Source organism: Thalassophryne amazonica, chromosome 19 (genome assembly GCF_902500255.1).
Source record: "Thalassophryne amazonica chromosome 19, fThaAma1.1, whole genome shotgun sequence".
In the NCBI taxonomy this organism is placed as follows: Eukaryota; Metazoa; Chordata; class Actinopteri; order Batrachoidiformes; family Batrachoididae; genus Thalassophryne; species Thalassophryne amazonica.
The window spans coordinates 37,275,858-37,301,256 of record NC_047121.1 but is presented as its reverse complement, the minus strand read 5'-3'; the positions used below and the strand labels follow the sequence as shown (position 1 = coordinate 37,301,256).

The 25,399-nt window shown below is 41.8% G+C and overlaps 1 protein-coding gene across 1 annotated transcript; it reads right to left on the bottom strand.

Annotated features, from left to right (window-relative positions):
* Nucleotides 1–20,107: 20,107 nt before the first annotated feature.
* Nucleotides 20,108–24,446, bottom strand: zfp36l1a (zinc finger protein 36, C3H type-like 1a). The gene is made up of 2 exons (XM_034195022.1): nt 24,279–24,446; nt 20,108–23,237 (listed from the first exon to the last, which is right to left on the bottom strand). The coding sequence occupies exons 1-2, from the start codon at nt 24,327–24,329 to the stop codon at nt 22,170–22,172; spliced, it is 1,119 nt and encodes a 372-aa protein (XP_034050913.1). The 5' UTR covers nt 24,330–24,446; the 3' UTR covers nt 20,108–22,169.
* Between the last annotated feature and the right edge of the window lie 953 nt (nt 24,447–25,399).

Sequence of the window (25,399 nt, the reverse complement as noted above, 5' to 3'; positions counted from 1 at the left end):
CACTGCTGACATTTTACTGGGAAATATTGTAAGGCCGGATGGTACGTTCCTAATGTTAATATCGTGATGGTATAAACTCGCTCAAACTGGCCCAGAAAACTCTGAGTTTAATTCTTATGGGGGTCTGTGGTCAGAGATGGGCCAACACTTGTTCTCATCCTTGTAATTTGTTTATAATTGTGTATTTACTTGTATCTATATTGCGGTGTGTAGAGTGCACAAGATGTGCATCAGCCAGCCCTCTGATGCCTTTCGTTGTTTTTGAAATGAGGGGTTGTGGCTCTTTTTGACGTGACAAACTGTCAGATGCTGCTGCCTTTTGACCTTTCTTTCAGGTATTTGATGTGGCTTGATGACAATACACCTAAAAACAACCAACAAGGATTTTTCTGTGCTGTTTCATCTGTAGACGGGAGATCGATCACAGGTGTCCTGGTGCAGACAGAACAACCTGGAGCTCAATGCCCTCAAGACAGTGGAGATGGTTGTTGACTTTAGAAAGAACTTAGTCTCGGCCAACCCAATCACCTTCTGTGACTTCCCAGTCGCCATTGTGGAGTCCTTCTGTTACCTGGGGATCACCATCACCCAGGACCTGAAGTGGGAGCTGAACGTCAGTTCTCTCATCAGTAGAGCACAACAGAGGATATACTTTCTGCAGCAGCTGAAGAAGTTCAACCTGCCAAAAACAACGATGGTGAATTTCTACATTGCCATCACTGAGTCCATCATCTCCTTCTCCAACACTGTCTGGTATGCTGCTGCCACTGCTGAGGACAGGAGCAGACTGCAGCGTATCATGCAGCAGAGATTGTGATCAACTGCTATCTGCCATCCCTACAGGACCTGTGCACCTCCAGGGTCCCGAGGCGAGCAAGGAAGATTTTGGCCAATCTCTTTCACCCAGGACACAAACTTTTTGTTACCCTCCCCTCTGGTAGACAGCTGAGGTCCATCAGGACTAAAACCCCAAGAAACAAAAACTGTTATGTGTCAACGCGGGTTGAGGAGCGGACCTGCATCTGACGGAACCCAGCGTTAAAATAATCAGAAAGCGGTTCCAATAACCAAACAATTTATTTTTCCACCCTCTGGTGCATAACAAAGTGTATAAACAAAAGATGCGTCAGTCTGGTGGAGTGAAGGCTGGCACGCTCTCCAGCGCCTAAAAGGATCGAAGCCCGGCGCTTCTGGACTCACTTTTACTGCCAAACACCCCCCAGGTGGACACGACAAACCGACTCTCTGCGAAGGATAGAAGAGGTGAGGTAAGTCAGCAGTTACAAGCAATATCCTTCAAAAGGCACACACTATCAGCAACACATTCAGGTCTGTATTTAAGCTTTATGTAAATGAGCAGCTTCTCACAACAGGTGGAGGATCAGTTGTCCGCACGCCACGGCAGTGAGAAGCGAGCTGCACAATTCTCATCACAATTCAAATATACTGCGTAACAAAATACCAAGTTACTATCAACAATTAGTCAAACAATTAATCACCTCTGATGTGTGCTGACAGCATGTGTCCCTCACCCTTCTTCCTTCACAGGCACGATGTGTCAAACCCAGGCGTGGTCCTCAGCGTCTCACAAACGAACATCACAAGGTCGAGTTCCCGGCAATTCTGCTTGAATCACACATGGCTTAAATGCAGAACGCCATCTAATTATCTGCTTCAGCTGAAAGTCTTTAAGGTTGCATGTGAGCACCATCCACAGGTGCTGCACATAACGTTGATGAGGGTGAAGGACTCTTCAGCCAGCACCTTCTCCACAGACAAATCAGTTTTCATACCACCTGGAGAGCAAAGAAAAGAAAAGAACACCAAAATGTCCAGCCACACCCCCCCAACACACAACAAAAACAGCTTCTTTCCATCCGCAGCTAGACTTATAAATAATGCCAGGAGGGGTTACATTTTTATGCTGTCTGTATCCTTGTAGTTTGCAGGATGCAGCTTTATCTGTTCACGTTGAGGGTTTTTTTTTTTACTTTAAGGAGCTCCCATTAGCTTTCTCAGATTTTAGCTTGCTAACCTTAGCTTTTTATGCAAATACATTGCTGTTTGCAAACTATTACTTACTTCATCTAACTTTGGTCAGCTTTCTCTGACATTTGCAAGCTTTCCTTAGGTTGCTAACTTCAGCTTTTTTCAGACTTTAGTGAACAAACTGTTGCCTTCCTTGATTTAAATTTCACTTCAATGAGCTTTCTCAGACATTAGCAAGCTTTCCTTAGCTTTCTGACTTTTGCTAGGTTCCACTGGGCATTTCTGACCTTTTGTCACTCCTGCTTCCACCCCCCCCCCCCCCCCCCCGACTTTAGGTATCTAATGTTTACTTTTTTAAGACTTTGACAAGCTTTTACATGTGATTAATAGAGAACGCTAGCTAGCATGTTGCTCATGAAGCCTTGTTACATCTTATTCTATCCTGGTGGCCACTGTTGCTTATATTTAATATACACTAATATATATTTAATCTATACATGAAACAATACATTTTGGTAAGGTTGATTCTGTTTTTTTTTCTCTCTGTTTGAGGTGCAGCGCCATCCAGAGGTGGGAGTGGGTGCCTTCTTCTGCAAGTCTCTCTTCCTGTACACCAGCATGGACTCCCAAAAATTTCCTGTAGAATTGTGTTGTCAACTGTGTCTGTAGCATGGTCAAAACAGAGGGTCACCCTTTTGAGTCTGGTCTGCTTGAGGTTTCTTCCTCAAATCATCAGAGGGAGTTTTCCTTACCACTGTCACCTGTGTGCTTGCTCTAGGGGTTGGTAAGGTTAGACCTTACTTGTGTGAAGCACCTTGAGGCAGCTTTGTTGTGATTTGGCGCTATATGAATGAAAATAAATTAAATTGAACAATTTATTCCTGGTAGTAGATTTTCAATGACACAGGTCACTTTTGCAACAATCACACACATTTTGTCCCGGAAATGCAGTTGTCTAGTCGGATTGTGTGTTTTCCATTGATGAACATCATACCACAATGTCAGTAAGTCCCTTCGGTTGCTCCCTTGTTTCGGTCTAAGTCACCACAGCAGATTTGAGGTGGATCTACATGTTGATTTGGCACAAGATTTACGGCACAAGATGCCCTTGATACCACCACAAGATACCACCATGTAATGCTAACAAAAAACAAAAAGGGATGTGTGATGATTCATGGCCAAAGGTCTTGACTGATAATGCAATTGCACATCTGTTTTTATATGAATAGTGTGGTTCTTATGTTTATCCAGGGGTGTTTGTGTGATGCTGAGTTTCTGGGAAGACAGCAGCACAGGTGGAGAACTGGTTAGTCCTGTGATTTATGGACATCTCCATTCGCTCGTATTGTGCAGTGGTCTTCCTCTGTGCCGACACTCACACATAACATTCCACGTCTCACATGTTGTTCTGTTTTTCATGTAATAGTTTGACTCTCAAACCACCGTCGAAGGTTTTTTTTTTTCTTTTCGTGTAACTATACTCAGTTCAGTGCATTGATATTGTGACAAATTACAACAAAAGTTATCTCAAAGCATGATACACAAAGGGTGAGTTCATCGCAGCCAGGGAATAGATCAGAATTGACCTCCTCTGACTACATCAGTATCTCGAAAGAAATACCGTATTTTAAGGAGTATATCTCGTGCCATCACATGTGCACAGTACTCCAACGTTATGTCCACACTTTAAATGAGATAATGCCCAGTTCAGCAAGTGTTGGGTATGTGACGAAAAGATCCTTGACTGGCTGCTTGAGGCTTACTCCAAAAATAGAGCAGAAATAAACATTTCTACATACTGGTATAAAAAAACGGTTTTGGCCTCTATAGATAGCTTCCTACTCGATGACAACTGTATGGGGAGTGATTTTTTTTTTCTAACTATTAGTTTAAGATATTTTAAGCCATGAAGTTCTGTATAATTATGGGCCTGGTTGTTTTGAGTGACAGCGGTTGAGCCCAGCAACTCTGCCTCTTGTACCGTCCGACCGTAGAGTCCACTCGATGTTGCCGCTTGCTGTTGTGGAGACTTTGTCTGTTTTGTTTGGAGTATTTTACTACAAACACCTGGAATACGTAATATGGCCTGTTGTGTGGTGAAATGTCCTAACGGATCTTCTAAGAAGATTTATGTTGAGTGCGTGCATGCTAACGGTGTTAGCTACCGTTTTAGCAGCTGTTGGTGGTTTCATCCCTTAGGTCTGCTTAATGCACGATTACTGAGAAAATAAGCGTCTCAGCACTTTTAATGTCCGCACCAAGGCAACAGGCTAGCCTCAGTTCAGGTGTTTATTAAATTATATTTTTGCAGACTGTGCAAAAATATAATTTAATAAACACCCGAACTGAGGCTAGCCTGTTAGCTTAGGTGGTTGGACTCGAAGACTTCTTCAGGCTTGTTTTTTCACACTGAGCCACCCACGCTCCACCCCTTTATCCATTAATGAGTTCATCGTGAATTAGCACTATGTTGGCAGAGGCTGCTAACATGGAGATGCCCAGATATGGGCCTCATGTCGACTGTTCCAAAGCTCTATAGAAAACCTATGAGTGATGTCACACGGGCTTGGTCCAGTATATATACAATCTATGGTGAAAACCCATTACCTTAAACGACTTACATTTTTACAAATGTAAGTTGACTTAGGCCCGGTTCCAATCCTCTCCCTTTGCTTGAAAGCTCTATTTTCTATAATAATATAATATACCGTAACGTGTTAAATCTCACCTTTTGAAAAAACAATTCTTTTAAGGCCGTTGGGTTTCCACGCAGTTGTCTCGTAAAGTTGATTCACTGCAAGATCGTAATGTGAGATTTAACCTACATATCGAAACATTTGCTGGGACATTTTCATCATAATATTTTAGTTTTGTTGGTTTGTGCTTTTTTTTTTCCTCCCAAAAATAATCCACTACATTTTGGACTGTTTCTGGTGGACCAGGGTGCCAAAAAGGGGAGAATAAGGAGAAGGATTCTAGGGACCCATGATAGACAGGGGCCCAGAGAGGCCCCTAATACTGACAAAATAATATGTAAGATTGCTTTTCATGGGGCCCAAAATCCCCGGTGGCGCCCCTGCATATGACTACCCTTAAATGAATATAGCCACCCTATCAAACTAGAATCTTGGACTGTGTTTATTTTTGCTCATTCGATCTGAATAATAAAGTGATTATCATGACCTGCTGTGGTTTATACAAAGACTTAGGTAAATACTGAATTTATGAGTAGATTTAGTAATGTCTTGACATTGCCATAACTCAACACCTCTGAGTAAACTGACACTCTACTCCTTTTTTTAAAACTGACTACCTGAGTTGAGTGCGTGTCGCGGCAGGTTAGCAAGTGAAGCTTGAGGGAGAATATGGGACAGGAGCAAGCTTGACAGGTTTCAGGCCGGGCCTTATCTCGACTGAAGAGCGCCTTGAGAAATCAGAGCAGTCAGACTCTTCCAAACAATCTCTGTTGTGTTTTTACAGCTAAATTCCTCAGTCATGAGGAGCCCCACGTACATACGTCCCACAGGGAACCTGATGTCAGCTGCTATACGTGCCTTTACCAATTTAGCGTGGTCAAGCTTGTGTTTGTGTAGGAGCGTGTGCCTGCATGTGCATGAACCCATGTTTTTTTGTGTACGTCTGGGTGTTTCTGCATGCTTTTTCCTTATGAGTGGGTGTGAGATTTGCAGTTTCTCACAGTCAGTTCTTATCTTCTTGTCTCAGAGCTTCAAGCCAGCAGATCGTTGTGAAACACACACATGCAGAAAGAGAGCGATGGAGTTACAGAGTTCACTCGAGCTATTCCCTAACCTCCCAAGGGCAGATATGTAGTGCTTGTTTAGAACTCAAAAAACAAAACAAAAAAAAACCCTGATGATACTTCCCGGGGGGCGACTGCAGTCCCGTCATTTCATCTTGTCTCTGTCTTTAAAGTGCTGGTTGTCACTCGTTATGCTTGAATGATCTTCCACCACTTTTCATGCAACATTTCAGTTTTGTTTCACTCTCATCACATGACATCTTTGCCCGCGATCATTATGTGTGCGATGCAGACTTGGCCTCCGTACACGAGAGTGAAGACTTCCTGTAAAACTACGTGATGTCATCTTCTGTCTGCTGTGAAAGGCTTGAGTGACTCAGAGAGGCTGGTTAATCAACTGTACGGATCTGTCACGGTCCAACGGGCATGTAAAGGCGCAGGAGGGTGTTTATTTCTAGGATTGCGGCGTGACTCAGACTCGGGTTATAAATCAGTACTGAACACACCAGAAGCACAAAACTATTTAAGAACTGAGAATGAGGTTGTTTATGCCAACACTGTGACCCAGAAGAAACGGATGCTGAGAAACCAAACTGAGACTGATTTGTGAGGAAACATGCAGTTTTCATCCTTAGCACAGTTCATTGACATTTATATAACAGCTGAGTGGATCCTTGTCATTTGATTGATGCTTTGTATGTCACGTGACATGGATTATTTGTCCCATTTTTTTTCAAAATGTGTTTATTGCCTTTTTCATTTTATAGACACTGTCAAACAAAAAGACAATCTGTGACCATGCGTCATCTACAGAGGAACAGACACTTCATACTTGTATTGCCCACTTGATAAGAGGGATTCAATAAAATGCAGTGTTTTTATATGGTGTGTAGTTTTATTTTTTTTAAATACGTCCATGTCCTTCTTGATATCAGGCATTTTCCTGCACCTTTCACAAGGCAGCGATGGTAGCTTCTGACTGGCAATCAGAGCTTTTGGAAAGTGGAAATTCGAATCCCATGGGTGGCATATATTTTTTATTTTTTTAATTTTCACAGCAGCTGCTTGCACTGTATTCCCGCATGCACAAACTGTCGTAGCGGCATCGTGCACACCTGCCTGTTGGCTCCATGTTTTAGTGGTTTGATCATATGAGCTGTTCCGCCGTGAGTTGCCCTGAGTTGTACTTATCGTGTGAAGGGGCCCTATAGTTCGTGCTCGAACGTAAAAACAGTAAGTCCCTTTTCTGTTGTTTATAAATTAATATAATATCAAATGACAAGGATTATTATAAACAAATAATGATTTTTTTTTTACATTCTTTCAATGGAACAAATATTTAATTTGGTGAAAGCTGGAACGTACTATTCAACTCAGCTTCACCTCATTGAATGGAATATTCCATCTTTCAACTCATGAAATATTTGTACCATTGAACTCAGTAACATTCATTATAACTAATAGCTAATGTTTCACTGTGGCTCATTACACACACAGATGAGATAGTGAGCATGTTACAGAGCCTCACTCCTCCTCCGTATGTCAGGTACTGTGTAACATACCTGTTACTTTAATCAGAAACACTATGATTTCAGGACACTGCAGTTTTTCCAAGCGGTGACCCTGCCAGAGAAGAATCCATGTGGACACATCTTTTAGATGAGTATAAAACAGAATGGAAAGTGAGATCCATTTTTCATTCATATTTTTCTGTTTTGTTTGTATCTGCAGAAAAACAGTGCGACCTCATTTTTTTTTCCCCCACAGGCCTAGAAAGGCAAAGAAAAATATGCTGATCCTGTCGACATCACGTCACACCTGGTCAGGCTGGTGGATCGTCAGAAGCGGATTATAACGACATTTGTGTGTGCGCCTACCTCTGTTTTCTTTGTAGGGACCAGAGCTTGTATTACAATGCAACCATTTTGTCAGGTGAAGTATGTAATTAAAGTCACACTGAAATAATAATAATTATAATAATGATAATTTATGTTGCACTTTAAGTAGAAAAAAGTATAAAGTGCTTAACAGATACCCTCTCTACTTTTAAGATTAGGCTTAAAACTTTCCTTTTCGCTAAGGCTTATAGTTAGGGCTGGATCGGGTGACCCTGGACCATCCCTTGGTTATGTTGCTTTAGACGTAGACTGTGGGGGGTTCCCATGATGCACTGTTTCTTTCTTTTTTTGCTCCGTATGCATCACTCTGCATTTAATCATTAGTGATCGATCTCTGCCCCCCTTCTCGGCATGTCTTTTTCCTGGTTCTTTCCCTCAGCCCCAACCAGTCTCAGCAGAAGACTGCCCCTCCCTGAGCCTGGTTCTGCTGGAGGTTTCTTCCTGTTAAAAGGGAGTTTTTCCTTCCCACTGTGGCCAAGTGCTTGCTCATAGGGGGTCATTTTGACCGTTGGGGTTTTTCATGGTTATTGTATGGCCTTGCCTTGCAATATGGAGCGCCTTGGGGCAACTGTTTGTTGTGATTTGGCGCTATATAAGAAAAAAGTTGATTGAAAAAAGTTGATTGATTAACATAATATCAAATCATAACAATAAAATGAAATGTCTGAATACAAATAAATGTAAAAACAGCAGATACAGTTAAAACAAGAGCCACCAAGGCTTGACGAGGACTCAAAATAACAGATATGTGATTCACATCATGTCCCGGACTTTACCTGGATCCGGATTCCACAGCAAAATGCAATAATTGCATACTGATCCGGAATGGACCAATTGATCTAGATGTTGCAATATGATATTTAATTCACAAACTGAAACAAAATAGTGTCTTCCTGATCTTGGTTTTACATTGTGATGCAAAACAGAATCCTTAAAAGTCTACAAAGTGATATCCTGATCCCGATCCAGATCACCTCCAAAATTTAATAAAGTCTTCCAAGGCCTAACACCAATGTGTGGTGAAAATTTGACGTAATCCTTCAAAACCTATATAAGGTGAGATCTTGATCCTGGATCCAGATCACCTCCAAAATTCAGTGGAGTGTTCCAAGCTCTACTATGTATCTGTGGTGCAAATGTGGTGAGAATCCATGAAGTAGTTTTTTTTTTTATGTAATCCATCAAGCCTATATAAAGTGAGATCTTGATCCAGAATCTGGATCCGGATTACCTACAAAATTTAATGGAGTCTTCCATGGCCTAATATCTGTGGTGCAAATTTGGTGAGAATCCAGGAAGTAGTTTTTTTAATGTAATCCATCAAGCCTATATAAAGTGAGATCTTGATCCAGAATCTGGATCCAGATCACCTCCAAAATTTAATGGAGTCTTCCATGGCCTAATACACTCAACAAAATATAAACGCAACACTTTTGGTTTTGCTCCCATTTTGTATGAGATTAACTCAACGATCTAAAACTTTTTCCACATACACAATATCACCATTTCCCTCAAATACTGTGCACAAACCAGTCTAAATCTGTGATAGTGAGCACTTCTCCTTTGCTGAGATAATCCATCCCACCTCACAGGTGTGCCATATCAAGATGCTGATTAGACACCATGATTAGTGCACAGGTGTGCCTTAGACTGCCCACAATAAAAGGCCACTCTGAAAGGTGCAGTTTTGTTTTATTGGGGGGGGGGGGGATACCAGTCAGTATCTGGTGTGACCACCATTTGCCTCATGCAGTGCAACACATCTCCTTCGCATCATCCGTGAAGAGAACACCTCTCCAAAGTGCCAAACAGCAGCGAATGTGAGCATTTGCCCACTCAAATCAGTTACGACGACGAACTGGAGTCAGGTCGAGACCCCGATGAGGACGACGAGCATGCAGATGAGCTTCCCTGAGACAGTTTCTGACAGTTTGTGCAGAAATTCTTTGGTTATGCAAACCGATTGTTTCAGCAGCTGTCCGAGTGGCTGGTCTCAAACGATCTTGGAGGTGAACATGCTGGATGTGGAGGTCCTGGGCTGGTGTGGTTACACGTGGTCTGCGGTTGTGAGGCTGGTTGGATGTACTGCCAAATTCTCTGAAACACCTTTGGAGACGGCTTATGGTAGAGAAATGAACATTCAATACACGAGCAACATTTCTGGTTGACATTCCTGCTGTCAGCATGCCAATTGCACGCTCCCTCAAATCTTGCGACATCTGTGGCATTGTGCTGTGTGATAAAACTGCATCTTTCAGAGTGGCCTTTTATTGTGGACAGTCTAAGGCACACCTGTGCACTAATCATGGTGTCTAATCAGCATCTTGATATGGCACACCTGTGAGGTGGGATGGATTATCTCAGCAAAGGAGAAGTGCTCACTATCACAGATTTAGACTGGTTTGTGAACAATATTTGAGAGAAATGGTGATATTGTGTATGTGGAAAAAGTTTTAGATCGTTGAGTTAATCTCATACAAAATGGGAGCAAAACCAAAAGTGTTGCGTTTATATTTTTGTTGAGTATATCTATCTGTGGTGAAAATCTCATCAAAATCCATGCAGTAGTTTTGACGTAGTCCTGCTAACAATGATTTTATTTCATCCCTTTACATAATTTATAAAACAATAAAACTAGCGATGTACGAGGGTGAACTGAGACGTTTTGAGCCTGACCCAGAAAAAGTAGGGCATGGTTCTCCATCTTTTGCATTCTGAGAAACCCACATTTGTCAACATTGCTCCAAATCTTGGTTTCTGCACGGCATCACGGACTACACCGTCCCAATTTTGGTCTCCAATTTAAAGTTCGTGTTGGACTGTTAAGCACCAGTGGAACACCAAAATGTAAGTCCCTCTTCTGTTGTTTATAAATTAATAAAATATCAAATGACAAAGATCTATTTTAGTTGTAATATAAAACAAATAATGAATGTTTTTTTCATTATTTTAATGGGACGAAAATTGAATTTGGTGAAAGATGGAATGTACCATTCAAAGAGGCCAAATTAAATATTCATACCATTGAACTCACATTCATTATTTGTATATTATTTCCCATAATTCTGCACTTGTAGATTATGAAGGCGTGGGTGGACAATTACTACTTCACAGTTCCAAACAGTGTGGAAGACACTGTCTCTGTTCTACCAAAGTCCGTGCCCACATTCAGACTGTCCCGTCAAGACATCTCCGTTTCTTGGAAATACATCTCACACACCGTGGAAATGAGAGGCGCATTATTGTTTGAGTGTAACTTTAAAGTCCTTCTTGCGTCAAAATGCGGAGCAGGTGTGGTGTTGTTAATAGAAGTGGGACATGAGACAGGAAGAGTTACGTGGGTCGCGAGTCGGAGAGTGACTCACTCGACCCAGTGGACCAGAAACCCAAGCACAACAGTGTCAGGTTCGGGAAAGGCTGTCCCATTGGTCAGTCTCCTGTTTCCTTCGGGCTCGCACGTCCCCTAAGGATAAAATCATCACTTGTCCATTAGAGCAGGGCTCAGCAAAACTTGAGTGACTCTGAGTTTGTTTTTCTGTTACACTAAGGAGTGGAAGGGCGTGTTTCCACAACCTGTCAGACGGCCATCTCCTGAGCTTCTCAACACGTGTGTTTTTTTCTCTCTCTTCCTTCCTTTACAGGTCAAGGGTTGTCACTTAAGCTCAAGGGAAGAAAATCAGATTGTGACACTGGATCCCGATGGTGCTAATGTTCATTATTGGGTAAGCCGTGTGTCGTAGCCTAGTGGTGTAGATAATAGGCCTGCAGAGTTAAAGCCGCAGGCTCAGGGAGTGGTTGTGACTGTTGTATTTGTTGATCTGCGATCAGTCTCACTATGACACACACAGCCATAGACTCACAAATATAAAGCCTTCCATTTGCTACTGGGAGCAAATAAATCTGCACAGCCGGGAACTAAAGCGCGACATAACCTACAGATTATAGAAAGCGACTGCAAAGATTGACAGCTATTGAGGCTGCGACGATACACTTAGCTCCCGATTCAATATGTATCACGATTCTACTTGTATTGCAGTTTGACAGTATTCACAGTTTCAGAATATCCCGGAATCCTTTGCGCGCTGGGGAGGGAGGCTTGATAATGGCTCAGCTTAATGCTAACTTTAACATTGAAAATGCCATAGACATGCTAAGGTGTTAGCATCGGTCCAGTTTTTCAGTTATAAAATACATCTATCAACTGTTTCAGAAGACAATAACAGGTCAGTTTAACATAAAAAAGGTAAATATTACTCAGACATATGCTCTTTAGGGTTTTAGCGGGGAATAATTAAGATAAAGTGAAATAAAACAAAGAACCAATGAAGCCAAAGATCGAAGCACTGCTTCATTGGTTCAAGGTTCAAAGCAAAGCCGCACTGCAGAAACGGTTGATTATACAGATCCGCTGCAGGGTCTGTAATCAATGTAGAGAAATCCTGACAAACACCCCCAAAACAACGGCCACTCTGAAGAACCGATAAGGGAATCGTTAAGCAAAAAGGCTGTTGATGTCGATGGATCGAACCATTTCTTAAGGATTCCCAAAAAGAACCGGTTCCCGACACATAACCCTAACAACAACAACAACATGCTTTAAAAAAATTTTTTTTTTATAAAACTGACATTAAAGACTCACGAGTATCTTAGTTAAACACCTAAATACATATTTTGGTTGAACTCACCTCCATAATGTTACAAACAAGTTGCTTGTTGCTTGTCCACTCCACCACCCGTAAACACTTGTTTACACTGACAACGAAATCTTGGCCTCCCCAGCGAGAACGTGATTACGCGCGAGATTTGACACCGTAAAGGCGTCTATAGGGAGCGAATGAGAAGTTTTGAGCCTGACCCAGAAAAAGCAGGGCGTAGCTCTCCATCTTTTACATTCTGAGAAACCAACATTTCTCAACATCGCACCAAGTGAGTCAAAACTTCACACATCCTCGAAAAATATTTATACCACTTTAAAGTGGTATAAATATTTTGCATTAGTATTGGGGAATGTGGACTTAATTGGAATATCACTTGCGGCATCAGGCAGGGGAACTCTTCTTGTTATCTTGCTTTAAGTTTTTCCATCCTTTGCATGAAAGTTGGAAGGAGAGTTAAGTGTACTGCAGTGAGGAGCCCCTAAATATCACAGTGTTTTGATATTTAGGGTATCACTTTAGCTGAAGCAGCAGGCTTTCAGTTCTTCCCATTATATTTGACCCACCATTAAAAAATTCTTTTAGTACAGATTTAATCAAATCATCAAACATTTCAATGAGGGATGAACAATAACAGATTTTCTTTTAACCAATATTCAATATGCCAGTATTTTCAAAGATTTTGGCCAATATATGCATATACCGCATGCAATGCATATATTTATTTATTTTTGTTGAAGAACACCAAGTCTTTCCTGTGCTAAAATTGGTGTGTTACTTTTATTGTGATGGCCCACTTATTGTAGATGCAAACACAAGATATGAAAACATGTGATTCTCCCCTAAATGTATCATTTACAAAGTGACACATTTGTGATTAGATACAAATTCACTCCTGAAAAACAAGGACATTATTTAAAATAGGATGAGATATAAATTATATGCTGGGGCCATGTTTTATTTTTATTTGTTGTATCCCAGTGTGCAAAACACGCAAGGTTCATGTCAGCCCTCTGATGCCTTTCAGAATACAGATTTCAAATAAAACTGAAAAGCTTCCAGTACTGAACACTTACAGGATGCTTCCCTTTGACAATCCGGACAAAATAGTTCATATTGGAGACCAACCTCATTGGTTGGTCAGGTGTAGGAGCACTCATGCCGCATGTCAATCCATTCACCAAACTACTGAACCCTCTTGCATCCTGGATGGCAACCACTCAGGCAGACAAGCAGTCCATCCCCACCTCTCCAAAGTAATCATCTATCAAGTAAAACATGAGCGTACCCTTGGCCTTCGGCAGTTGCTTGGGTCTTCAACGCTCATGTACTTATGTGTTGGATCATCCATTGAGAAACGCGCCACATGAACAAAATGTCAAAGCTGACACTCCCTCACAATACAAGTGATACTCCTCATCACAGTCGCCCCAAGGAACCACCCATTTGATACAAAGCCATTCCAGTGGTACCCAAGGATCCTCCAAAGATACCTGGAAACTTCCCAAAAAGGAAACACACTCTACAAGGTCACATTATGCAGGAAGAGATTAGAGATCAAATGAGAAATCCTCCAACTTACCAGAAATTATGAATTGCATTCACGTAATTAAGTTAAAACTTTACCAAACATAGTTACCTAACAGGCTACCTGCCCTTTGTTTGGGTGTTTGGTTAATGTATATTTTTGCAGATTGGGCAGTGGTTTTCAAAATGGGTGGTTTGGGTGCTAGTATTAAAAACTACGACCAGAATATTGCCTCACTAACTGTGGCATCATCATTGGAGCTAACATCATCATAGCTATCAATTAGTGCTAAAGGTGCTAACACACAAATAAAGTGTATAAACCCTCCATTATGTCACCTGTAGGTTTTCTGAAGATCAGTTTTTAATGTGGCTCTGGATGTCACCATTTTGGCGGCGAACCTGTAAATATGTAAAAACGTGGAGTCTAGGTGAGACCATGTTATGGCCTCAGCGAGGTGAATACAGTTCAAACACACCCCCATCTCAGAATTGCCAAACAAGATAACAGGCTAAGCCTGGCTTAGTGCCTTCAACTGTGGAATAACAGTGGAGCTGACGTCAGAAAGCTACTGATACTATGCTAATAGTGTTAGCATACAAATGAAATAACACAAAAATTTCACTTATTCAAAATATTGGAGCACAAGGTTTTTAAATTGTCCTTTAGCCACACAACAAACCATATTATTACAGATATTTGTAATAAAATGCTCCAAGAAAAACAGAGTCCACAACAGCTAGCAGCCACTGCTAGTGGTCTCTGCTAGCAAGGCTCTGGACTCAGCTCTTGGCACACAATAGGTGTTGAATACAGGTGAAGTTGGCCCCAAGAGTGAACTGGGCCTGGGGTTGACCTTGCCCATAACCCAACCCAGGGGAGGTGATGGTCTAGTGGTTAAGCATTGGGCTTGAGACCAGAGGATTGGTTCAAATCCCAGCCTGACCAGAAAATCACTAAGGGCCCTTGGGCAAGGTCCTTAATCCCCTAGTTGCTCCCAGTGTGTAGTGAGCACCTTGCATGGCTGCAGCCTCACATTGGGCTGAATGTGAGGCATTGATGCGTAAAGCGCTTTGAACGTCTGATGCATGCATGTCATGAATGGGGAAACTAGCTATTAGAGATCAAAACCATTTTTTTTTTGGTACCAGGCTTTAAACATATTTATTTCTGCTGCAATGTTGCACATTTTAACATGGGCCTCTATGGAAATTAACTCACTTTTGGAGCCAGTCTCAAGTGGCCATTCAAAAACCTACAAGGTTTAGCACTTCCATGCCGGCTTCATTTTTCAGCACTGGTGGCAAGGCAGCACCATTTTCGACATTTCTTCCCAGAGGGCAGCCATATCTTCTTCATGCAATCTGCTTTGCCTCCTTCAGGAAATTAATGTCCTTACATGATATACTGAGAGAGCAGATGTTCAGAGATACTGCTGACCTACAAGCAATTTTGATATGATCAGTACTGGTCTTATCATTTGATGATGCTTTCAATCTGTAGTACTATTTAATCCCATCACTGAAATTAGGAGTGCAGCTTTCACATTGGTGTATGTTTCCAAACCACTGGAGGTTAACCTCTGCGTGTCTACAACCCCTGGCAAAAATTATGGAATCACCGGCCTCGGAGGATGTTCATTCAGTTGTTTAATTTTGTAGAAAAAAAGCAGATCACAGACATGACACAAAACTAAAGTCATTTCAAATGACAACTTTCTGGCTTTAAGAAACACTATAAGAAATCAGGAAAAAAGATTGTGGCAGTCAGTAACGGTTACTTTTTTAGACCAAGCAGAGGAAAAAAATATGGAATCACTCAATTCTGAGGAATAAATTATGGAATAACCCTGTAAATTTTCATCCCCAAAACTAACACCTGCATCAAATCACATCTGCTCATTGACATTGACCTTATGTGTCTTTTTGCAAGGAATGTTTTCACAGTTTTTGCTCTATGGCAAGATGCATTATCATCTTGAAAAATGATTTCATCATCCCCAAACATCCTTTCAATTGTCCAAAATATCAACGTAAACTTGTGCATTTATTGATGATGTAATGACAGCCATCTCCCCAGTGCCTTTACCTGACATGCAGCCCCATATCATCAATGACTGTGGAAATTTACACTTTCTCTTCAGGCAGTCATCTTTATAAATCTCATTGGAACGGCACCAAACAAAAGTTCCAGCATCATCACCTTGCCCAATGCAGATTCGAGATTCATCACTGAATATGACTTTCATCCAGTCATCCACAGTCCACGATTGCTTTTCCTTAGCCCATTGTAACCTTGTTTTTTTCTGTTTGGTGTTAATGATGGCTTTCATTTAGCTTTTCTGTATGTAAATCCCATTTCCTTTAGGCGGTTTCTTACAGTTCGGTCACAGACGTTGACTCCAGTTTCCTCCCATTCGTTCCTCATTTGTTTTGTTGTGCATTTTTCGATTTTTGAGACATATTGCTTTAAGTATTCTGTCTTGACGCTTTGATGTCTTCCTTGGTCTACCAGTATGTTTGCCTTTAACAACCTTCCCATGTTGTTTGTATTTGGTCCAGAGTTTAGACACAGCTGTCTGTGAACAACCAACATCTTTTGCAACATTGCGTGATGATTTACCCTCTTTTAAGAGTTTGATAATCCTCTCCTTTGTTTCAATTGACATCTCTCGTGTTGGAGCCCTGATTCATGTCAGTCCACTTGGTGCAACAGCTCTCCAAGGTGTGATCACTCCTTTTTAGATGCAGACTAACGAGCAGATCTGATATGATGCAGGTGTTAGTTTTGGGGATGAAAATTTACAGGGTGATTCCATAATTTATTCCTCAGAATTGAGTGATTCCATATTTTTTTTCCCTCTGCTTGGTCTAAAAAAGTAACCGTTACTGACTGCCACAATCTTTTTTTCTTGATTTCTTATAGTGTTTCTTAAAGCCAGAAAGTTGCCATTTGAAATGACTTTAGTTTTGTGTCATGTCTGTGATCTGCTTTTTTTCTACAAAATTAAACAACTGAATGAACATCCTCCGAGGCCGGTGATTCCATAATTTTTGCCAGGGGTTGTAGATGGTGAATATTTCCTAAGCTATCCTCATCACTGTCTTGACCTTAGTGTTTGTTTTTGCATCTAATCATCCGTCTCACATCACACAGCACGTGCACGCACACCCTCGCACGCAGAGCGGCCTCTACCCGACTGTCAGCTGTGAGAGCAGATAAGGGAAATAGTGCAGTTAGCACATGCTATTTGCTCACCTCTTTCTCAAACAAAGACCTGAACCTGCTTCTGATAGCGCAATTACAAAGTGTACACGCCGCCACATTCTCTTGCTCAACTCCGTATAGGTTAAAGGTGAATGAAGACTGATGGTGTCGGTGAAACACCTCCATTGTTCTGTCATGCAGGTAGCAATGAATGAAGTGCAAACCTGGTGTATCAGACCACAACGTTCCACACTGGAAAGAAACCTGCTGTAAAATAAAATGAAGTAATGGAAGGTTGGTTTTGTGTGTGTGTGTTTATATCACAGAGCAGTCGACCCTCTGCCACCCTCTGACCTACTATTAGAGGTGCAGAAACCCACTTCCTGGTACTTCGTCTTAAGGTGCCTCAATATAAACAGCACACAAACAGGAAGCAGCTCTCTTTCATGTCCCTCAGACTGCTCACATTTTAATTTCTTTTGAAAAGTGTGCATCAAGAGCACGTGAAAGGTGCGCGGAAGCCAGAACAAACTCTCGGCTCTTTGATGATTTATTTTCTCTGTGAGAAAATGCTTGACTTTTCAGAGTTTTATGGTTGAGAGAAAATACCAAAGTTAATTCCCAATCTCTGGTGAAACAATCCCGAAAACTTATTTTCTTACCTTTCCACATAAATTCTGATGTTATTAGAAGGAGAAGTAAGTCCGATGTAGGTCCTGAGGCCCGTCGGTGCCCATGATTATTCCTTAATTCCGTAGCACAAAGAAGATGAGAGTCTACGATGTGCCCCTGAATGGGACACCGGTACAAGGCAGGTTACTTCCCCAGCCAAAGCTGGTAGCTATAAACAACTGGGTGGACTTGGACAGCGCCAATGAAGTGTCCAGGCAGCATAACTGGGAATCAGACCATTGCATGCATTGGTAGCCCATCTCCTTAACCTACTGAGTTACACGCCACATGATCAAAATGTCGTATATAACCTGTATGGATATAAATTCTACTCAGAACTAAGACTTTGAACTGGGTCAAGCAATGAAAATGAAATGCAGAAACAAAATATCACTAGGAATAAAAATGTTTTGAAACATAAATATTTATTTGAAATAACGGTAACCAGTTAATAAAAATAATATTCTCTTATTACAAAATGAATAATATCTGCTTGCAGTAATACTGTTGATCTCAGTTCCTGTATTTCTCTGAATGGCGTGCACATCTTTGAATGGTGGGGAGAAATTAAGCCACGGCAGGTAATTAAAACAAAATATGAATGCGGTGTAAGCTCCCTGTTCCCAACCAGAGGAGGTAAATTATGTTTGAAGGACAGGCTTATGTGTAAAGAGAAATAACGTTGGCAACAGTAAGCTACCTGCCCAGTATAGCCTAGCTTGCAAACTACAGCATTAGCGACAGACTGTAGAGTAATATAGCCTATATCAACAGACATTTTTACAATGTCCAAAAGCTACCTATTGTTGTCACACAGTCATACATGGAACATTTACCCTATGGTCACATTAGCTACAAATGATGGCGACAAGCAGTTGGCTTTGTCACTTGATGGGCGTTCTTGTGCTGTGCACGCTAACATCTCGATGTCTTGTAAATCACTTCAGAGGGGTCATCTTGTTCCAAAACAGCATTTTTAGATTTAGAATGGTTTATTTCTTGCCTACTTTTACAAAATATATGAGAGAAAGATTTATACAAATAATACAGCTGTTCCAGAGAGTATTCCGCCATCTTGGATTACTCTGTTTGAGCAAACAGCCAGCTGACTATTCACTTGGATTTGCTGTTGCCATGTCGCGTCGTTAGTATTTGCATAAAATATACTTCTGGGCTATTTTGGCCCCACTAGCTGGTGGCAGAGCAACCGCTGTCGCTTGCTGCTGGAAAACACCCGCTCTGATTGAAAATGAATGGCAGGTCGCCGCTTTTCCAGTCACTTGGAGCTAACGTGACTGTAACCTTTTTTTTCTCTAAGTGGTTCAGGAGTAATAATTAGAAGGTGGTAACCAAACCCAGAAATGCTGACATAAAAATTCTGCTCATAACAAGCAGAGTAATAATAATAATAACCGCCCCTCCACCTACATTGATTTGAAGCCCTACCCAAAAGCTGCATTTTTTTTTTTTACTTGAATAATGACCATCTTGCACAACATAACCTTACACGTATGTAGGTCATTGGTTAAAATTTGTCTCTTGTAACCGGTGTCAGTTCCTCACCACAAACTCAGCAGAAGCGCCTACAAATAATCAAGAAAACCAAGGTTTAGCCAAAGTTATGCTGCTGAAATTAGTTGTAACTAAAGCTACTTGAAGTCAATGTATTGAAGTTAAAAAAATAAAAAACACTCAGCATGTGGGCAGCTTGTTCAGATGAGGACCAAGGAAAGGAAGACGAGACCGTCTCAGGGAAAAAGAAACAAGGCCTCCAGGGGTCACCGTTGAGGGTTCAGCAGATTATTGGTGTCAGTTCTCCAATCCAAGAGAATATAAACATGTCCAGAAAGGAGAATATAGAAACCAAGAGAACCAAAATGGTTTGAATGGTCAAGTGGTTAGTTATACCTGTGCTCATGGGAAACATTGCGTTTTTTTTTTTTTAATTGTGAAAGTGCAGCACTTGTCAGCCAGTAGCACCATGTCTGACGTTGCTTTACCCCGTATCCACCAGGTCATAACCTCAGCCAATCACCCCCCCCCCCTAGCTCAGATAACTCCTGATCAATAGTTCTGCTGAAACTGGGAGTTTTGTGTAATCACACACACACTCAGAGTTTAGTCATGCCCGGGTCAATACCCCTAACTGTTCACTGCAGTTGTCCAATCAACTTCCACCACAGTGAAACTCCCTGAGCTCTGCATTACGTGTAACCAATCACAGCCAAAATACATTTTTTGGCACTCTGCAGCTTTTTCCACAATGAAATGCTGAGCCTCCGGTATTATGCATGTTAACATAAATTCCAAGTCGATGTTAGAAACAACAGACAAATGTGACACCACAAACATCACCAAGAATTGTTCAGTGTAATCGCACAAAAATCATCACACAGGGTTAACGTTTCCAAAAATACGGGGTTTATTGACTTAACTGCAATCAATACTTACAAAAGAGAAAACTTTTTTTTATTATTTTAATATAAACTCACAGAAATTACTGTAGTGAAAAAGAACATGGCTGAAAAAAGAAAATTACATTCAACAGTTTTACTTTCTTTGTCAAATCTGTTCACCTCTTTCAACTGGTGAAGGCAACATAGAACAAGTGACTCCACTGTCTTTCATTATCAAATATAAAAGTCAGAGCCTTTAGCTACCTGGAATGTATTCAGTGAGGCACTTCTAATGGTCAAGAGGGGCCACGCAAGTGCATCAAGCATCCAATCAAATTAAAAGAACAGAAACCTTTCCTCAACCCATTTGGTCACAGCTATTGCTTGTAATAACATACTGGGTAAAAGAGCATTACTGGCATGCCAAAAAATAAACAAAAGCCCATCCTCTTAACTGGGATTCTATTAAACCAGAGATGTCATCGAAGGCCTGCCATCAACCAGAGTACTGAAAGAAAAAAAAAAGAAAAAAGAATACTTCTCTTTAGAGTCAGGACGAGCTAAAAATCAAAAAACGAACATATACGCTGAATCAATGTAACAACAGTTAGGTACTGTTGCTGTCAGATTATTTACAAAATGGGCAAACTATCAGGAATGAATACAAGCAAATCTAATTAAATGGAATTGCAGTCCGATATGAGGGAGTAAAAGAAGTACAATAAATAATCAAAACGCAAAACATCTTTTTTGCATTTTTCTTTGTTTTAAATTAAGTTTCATTTTGACAAGGTGTAGTTGCAGAACAAGTCATTGAAGAATATATTAAACTGTGAAAAAAAAGGAAAAAACTGACAAAAACGTCTTCACAATCTTTAGATTAATATGGAAGATCATAATTTAACATAAAAGAAAATATATTCTATTGTTCATTATCCAGATAAATATAAAACAAAATTAACAAAAAAATGCATATGATCACCAATAAATATGTTCTGATAAGTTAAATAAGCAGTGACAAGGAAACCTTCTGTCTGGAAAGTTTTCAAACAACAATAACCGTAATAACATTAATAAAAAATAATTATCAAATAAGAAAGCAAAAAAAAAAAAGGATGCAATGAGTACAGACTGCTCCTGGGAGCAGGTTCTACAGGTGGAAAAACGTAAAGTAAAATAGCTTGGCGAGCCGATCCCATCGAGCGGCAGGAGGAATGCTGGAATTCCCCGCTTGCTTGCAGAGCAGCGCAGATGGGGGCGGGGTTGACAGGTGGGGCAAAGTCTTAAAGATGTAATGATCAGTTTGATATCAAGACTTCCTTCCCGAGAGCCAGTAACCAGCAACATGAGGATAAAACTCTGGTGGGGAACATAACCAACTTCCAGTTCAAAGTCCTTCCCGCAGACTCACCCACTCCACAATTACATAAGACAGGGCTTGAGAAGAACCGTGAGGGTGGGGAGGGGTAAATGAGAAAGAACTAAAGGAACAAACAGTAGTCCATTCACTCTAAACACATGCAGAAACCGCCCCAGGCACTTTTTCTTTTAAAAAAACTATTCATATCATTTCAGGGTTTTTTTTTTTTTTTCCTCCTTTTTAATCTCAAGTCAGTCTGTAAAAACGGCTGCGGCGATCTGGTGACATTAGTGAGCACCCTCTAGCTAGCTCAGGGGGAAGTGGTATCGTTGGGGAGGGGTTGGGGGCTAGTGCAATGCACTCCCATTCCAAGGCCACTTGTGATGCTACACATTCAGGTACAAATGAAGACAGAAAAACAAAAAACAAGTGGCACCTGGCACGACAGCCAACTCTTGTTCGCATGATTCTCATTGTTCAATCTCCTCTCCTTTTTTGGCACTATGACACATGGTGGGCTCTGTCTTAAAACTTGCGGTGAGTATTACCAGGGATGAAGTTGTAAATTGATTCAAGTTCAAAACAGTCCTTATGAAGCTAAGCAGGAAACTAACATGGTGTCTTGAGAGGGGGGAAGAGAGGTAGAGGGGAGTGCTGTGTTCTTTGTGTCACTAAACGTAAAGTCACTGGTGGGTGCTTAAAGTCTAGTCATCAGAGATTGAGAGGCGGCTGAAGATGGGAAGGCGGTGAGTGGTGTCCAGTATGGGGGACTCTGAACCACTCAGGCTGCTTCCAGAGCTGCTCTGGTAGCCTTCCTGGTCTGACAAAGAGTCCGGGGGACTAGATGGCGCCTCGAACATGTGAGGGGACTCCAACATGGGTCTGAAATAGTAAGACGTGCTTGTTGGAGAGGGAGGTGCAGGGGTGTTGGGCTCTGTGCCTACAGGACCGGCACTGAGGCTGGGCCCAAACAGGTTGGCCAGCTCCTGGCTGGAATAGGTGAAGGGGTTACTGCTGGGCCAGTCAGGGACCTCATCAGAGAAAAACATGGGTGGAGGGGTGACGGAGGTGGGGCTGTCTCTCAGCCCACCTGAGCTTGAGAAGCCTGCAAAGCTATAGCTGTGCTGCAGTCGTGGTCTCTCCATCTTGTTGGAAGGGTTTAGAGGGGAGGACTGCTGAGGAGGTCCACGGCGCTCCTCTGCATTGTGAATGAAATGGCAACGAGGCCCATACGGGCAGAAACCAATGGTGTGGAAGGTGCGGCACAGCTCAGTTTTGTATTTGGGATGGCGGCTCAGGCTGCGTAGCTCATGGATTCCATGAGCAAACTGGCATTTGTCACCATACTTGCAGGCGCCGTTCTCCTCAAAGGGCCTGCAAAGCTCCGTCTTGTAACGGCTGGAGTTCACTTGGCTGCTGCCGCCAGTGGGACTGGCAGGACCCAGGCATTTATTTAAGAGCCTCTCGCCCGTCTCGGAGAAAGAGCGGTCTCGCAGGCGGTTCTCCTTGTTGCTGCTGGCATTGCCAACCCCTGAGATGATTGAGGAGTGGTCTGCTGCCTTCAGAGTGTTCAGAAACTGGTTCTGGCTGAACTTTGTGCTGCTGACAGAGTGCCGCCGCTGGTACACACCTCCCACCGAGGGAGACCCAACCGCCTTCCTGTCCAGCAGGGCTCCGGCAGGGCTGGAGATGGGCATGTTAGTGCCAGTGCAAGGGACAGACATGGGATGGGGGACTCCAAGGTTGTTGTTGTAGCTGAGCAATTTGTTGTTCTGCAAAGACAGAGGACACACATCATCACCAATTGTTCCACAAATACTCAACAAGTCCGACAGCCATTGTGGTCTCGGATTCAGAAAGGAAAAAAAAACAAAAACAAACAAAAAAACAAAAAACAAAGAGGGAGCTGGAGGCGCGGGGCTGAAATCCACAAGCTCCTCTTGCATGACTGTGTTCTTTTTGGCTCCAAGCGGATACAGGCCTATAGAACAGCAGCTGGTTTGGCATGTTGCCCTGTTCAGGAATGTGCGCCTGTTTAGTAAATGGAGCAGGAGCACATGAGAGGGATCGAGCAGTGGGCTCTAAAGAAACTACATCATTTAAACGATCATCAAAAGGGAGCACATGCTTCTGGATTACAAGGAGAGAGAATCTAGGTTAAAGAAAAACGAGCGCAAACGCCTGTTGAATCCCGGGATTAGCTATAACAAAGTACCGCATATGACATGATTTTATAAGAAATCCAACTCTGAAAACAGCATCGTGATAAACTGGACACAACGTTACGACTTTAAGAAAGAGGTAGTTTTACTGGTCGTTAAAAGCAGACCAGGCTGATCAATGATTAGCGGAGCATGTGATTGCTTTGTGGCGAGCATTAAAAGTGGCGCAAAAACTGCCCATACTTCAACAAAGACCACTTCCAACGACCGTACATTTAAAAGGCGTTTTTGCATCGATTCGACGCTGCAGTCTGTCTGTAAACAAATTAGATTTACAAGCAGATGATGTGGCACATGTTGGAATATCAAAATGCGCAACTTTTACCGACAAGAAGCTTCCTCACGTTTATTGGAAGACATGTGGAACACAAACGAACAGCAGAAAGGAAATAACATCAGCGAGGGAGCAGACGCCTAAAAACTAAGTTTTAAGAAGAAAAAAAATTAGAAAACACAAAACCGAGAAGTTTTTTCTTTTAAGTGATACAGGCCGCGCCGAGCTGCTCGTCATTCCTCTACAGCGGCTAACCCACTGCTAACTGGCTAACGAAGAAGAAGAAGAAGAAGGAAAAAACTTTTTTTTAAAGTTACCTTGTTCATGACTTCGAAGTCGAAGAAAGGCGACACCACGGCCGTGGTCATCTTTACAGCGACCAGAGTGGACTGAAGATTTGGTGAAGAGAAAGTGTTGCGCAGCTGTGTAGAGTTTGTATTTTTGACCCTGCAGAACTCCCCCTGTGGCCTCCGCCAGCTCCAACATTTGCTTTATAATCCTCTGCAGGAGGAGCTTGAAGGGAGGCGTAACTCAAAAACTTTTTTTTTTCCTCCCTCCTCTGTGCCCGCAAACTTACTTACGCCACTTCAGTCAGTTATTCACTTCGCTCACAGCGGAAGACTTTATTATTGTTGTTATTTACGAGCGCCAAACTGCGTCTACTTGAACGTTTCAGTCCGAGTCGGTGTAGAAAAGTTTTAGCAGAAGAAGAATGCGGCCTGACGTTAAAAAGCGTGTTGCCAGATCAGACGGGAGAAACAAGCAATTGCAAAAACAAGGGGAAAAGACCCCCCCCCCCAAAAGACCCCCCCCCCCTTTTTTTTTTTTCAAAATAAACGAAGTTATGGATTATTGCATTAATATGTATATGTCAGCATCTCACCATGTCATTTAGGTCCTTCAGACTTTTTTTTTTAAGTAAAGCTTCCGTGTAGCATGAGCATGGCTAGAACCTTTCAGCTTCTTTTTTAAGCACTTTTGGTTTTTTTTTGCCTACAATATGGCCAAATTATCATATGGCAATATTGTCATATCAGTATGATGTACAATATGACTATGATTACACTCAAAGTGCAGCAACAGTGAAAAACATACTAAAACAAAACAGTAATAATACTACACTCATTTTGCACTCATCATAAGGTTATGAGTGCCCTCCAAAAGTATTGGAACACTTGGTATTTCACACATAATATGTTAGAAATATTAAAAAGAAAATAATATTGAAGCAGCAGGACCTTCATGGCCGGGACGACGGTGGGGTATCGAACCCACACAGTTCAGCACAAAAGACCATTCCTCTACCAGGTCAGCCAAAGGGGAACTCCTCATTAGCCAAGCTAGTGGGAACGTCTTTTCAATTGGGACCGCTACAATATTATAAAATCAAATCTTCATTCTGCCTTGTGATAGAATCACCATGGTGACCATTCCAAGA